At 21.2% G+C, this 2,526-nt stretch overlaps 1 protein-coding gene across 1 annotated transcript; it reads right to left on the reverse strand.

Moving 5' to 3' along the window:
• Nucleotides 1–264: 264 nt before the first annotated feature.
• PGO_002360 (variable surface protein) lies at nucleotides 265–1,472 on the reverse strand (the record flags this gene model as incomplete). The annotated part of the gene is made up of 2 exons (XM_028691116.1): nucleotides 265–1,299; nucleotides 1,386–1,472. 2 exons carry the CDS (start codon nucleotides 1,470–1,472, stop codon nucleotides 265–267), a joined length of 1,122 nt encoding a protein of 373 aa, XP_028546917.1.
• Nucleotides 1,473–2,526: the final 1,054 nt, after the last annotated feature.

Genomic DNA, 2,526 nt, shown 5'->3' on the forward strand with positions numbered 1-2,526 from the left:
ATATATATATTATTTTTTATAAATTACAATTTTAAATATTTGCACACATTAACATATTTAACACGCAAATGTAAGGATGATGCTTTCACTTGTCTATAATATATTAAACAAATGTTATTTTTTCTAATATATTTTAAATGATATTTTAGGCAATATATATGGTATAATTCATCTAATTACAAGAATAATAATAAGAAATGTAAAAATATATACAATTAGAGAAAAAATTTTAATATAATTTTTACAAGAATAATAATATTCACTTTATTTTATTTCTGTATTTGTAACTTTTAATCTTTTATATTTTAGAACTTTTAAGATAATATAAAAAACTATTCCTAAATAAATAGCTAATATTGTAACGAATGGTATAACATATAATGGGTTAATAGGACCCATTGTACTCTGACCTTCACGAGTACTTCCTGGATTGGGTCCAAAAAATATATAAATTATTCCTCCAACTAAAACAATAACTGGAGATAAAAATCCACATACGCATTTCATTCTATAAGAGCTTCTTTTTGAATTTTTATTCATAATATTATCGTGTTCTTTATGCTTATATAATTTTTCAAGGTGACTAAATATTTTTTTTTCAAAGTAATAATCAATCCATTTTAATTTTTTATATTTAGTTGTTGTTTCATTTAAGCCTTTGTTATCACAAAGAAGGCTACTTTTTGAATATTTCTGTAATTCCTTATTTGTTTGTATATTTTTTGAGTTATTTTTTAACATTATTTCTTCCTTATTACATGATAAATATACATTTAAGTCTTTGTTATGAGGATAATTTACATTTTTACTAGATTGTTCATTTTTTATATTTAGTGGTCTATTTCCTGCCTCATTTTTTAACCCCATATTGTCATTATTATAAGATAATGTTCCTTTTAATCCTTTGTTATTATGAGGAATGCTATTCTTTCTACATAGATCATCTTTTGTATTTAATGGCATATTTTCTGCCTCATTCTTGAACTTCATATTTCCATTATGGTAAGATAGAGATACTTTTAATCCATTCTTATTATGAGTAATGGCATTTTTTCTGCATACTTCAACTGTTTTATTCATTGGTATATTTTCTGATTTATTTTTTAACCTTATATGTTCGTTTTGAAGTGATAGAGGCACTCCTAAGTCTTTATTTTCACGTTTTTTTGGAAAATCATTTTTTGCTAATAAGCGTTCATTTTGTATATGTAACGTTTTGTTTTTATTGTATGTATTATCCAAATATGTCCCCAATAGACACTGAATAAATAAAATGAAATATATTTTTTTATAAAATAGCTAGCTTCAGATAAAACATATACAGATTTTAAATATATATCATATTATAAATAAGTATTCAAATATTATAAAATATTATTTAGTACCCCTTTGTTAAAATATGGATATATCCATGCTAGTAGAATAAATATTAGAATTCTTGTAAAAATTACAATCTTCATATTTCCTTCCATGTTGAAAATACTTAATTGTACCATGATAAAATATACTTAAAATAACTAATTTTCTAGACAAGAGTAAAAATAGAAAATAGAAATATAATTTATGTGTGTATTTCATGCATAACCTTATAATTAAAAATAGTTCAAATGATATCAATATTGATAAATTAAAAAATTTATATATACAATTTTAAATATAACAGTTGTATGTGTTAAATAAATTTTTATACATGTTAATTTTAAATAAGATATTTTTAAAATTCGTCACTGATCTACTTTCACATTCTTTATTAGTTTCAAATAAAAAATAAAACTAGAAGGGAAAATTACATGTTAACATACATATGCATAAAATATTATTAAAATTATATATATTTTTTAAACCTCTCATTGATGATTATTTACAGTATAATGAGAAACAATACTAATTAATGGGTACTTATGTAAATGCGTATATTTCATCCATAATAACTCCATGGTATTACACTGCTATAAAAACATTAACCATTAAAAGTCACAATATACATTGCACTTTATTACAAACAAGATAAGCGAAAATAATTATAAATACATCTAAATATATATATTTAAATTAATTATATATTTCACATTTATAAATTTCCAAAATTAGAAAATTATATCTGTTCTCATATATGATTATACTATAGCTTTATGATCTATGTATTTATGAGCATGTAAAAAGTAGACAACGATTTTCATATATCTAATTCTATGAAATGAATTATAATAACAAACATGAATTATTTAATAAGTACATGATAAAATTTTAAGGATAAAGATCCCTGAAAATTTTGGATAATATTCTTACTTTTAAAATATTTTATTTTAATACTTCCTAATTTAATGTTCTTCCTTTAATGCTAATTGTTTTTATCTTAGTTTTAGCTTCTATCATAGAAATCTCATGGTCTATTCTTGTGATTTATGTTTCTGCTTTTTTTTTTTTTTTTTTGCATTTGTTTTTCTTTTTTGAAATATATTTTTATTATAGCGTTGGATGCTTGGATTTTATTTTCTTCTTTCAATATTAGATATTTTAAATTTT

Source organism: Plasmodium gonderi (genome assembly GCF_002157705.1).
Source record: "Plasmodium gonderi DNA, contig: Pgo-contig_250, whole genome shotgun sequence".
In the NCBI taxonomy this organism is placed as follows: domain Eukaryota; phylum Apicomplexa; class Aconoidasida; order Haemosporida; family Plasmodiidae; genus Plasmodium; species Plasmodium gonderi.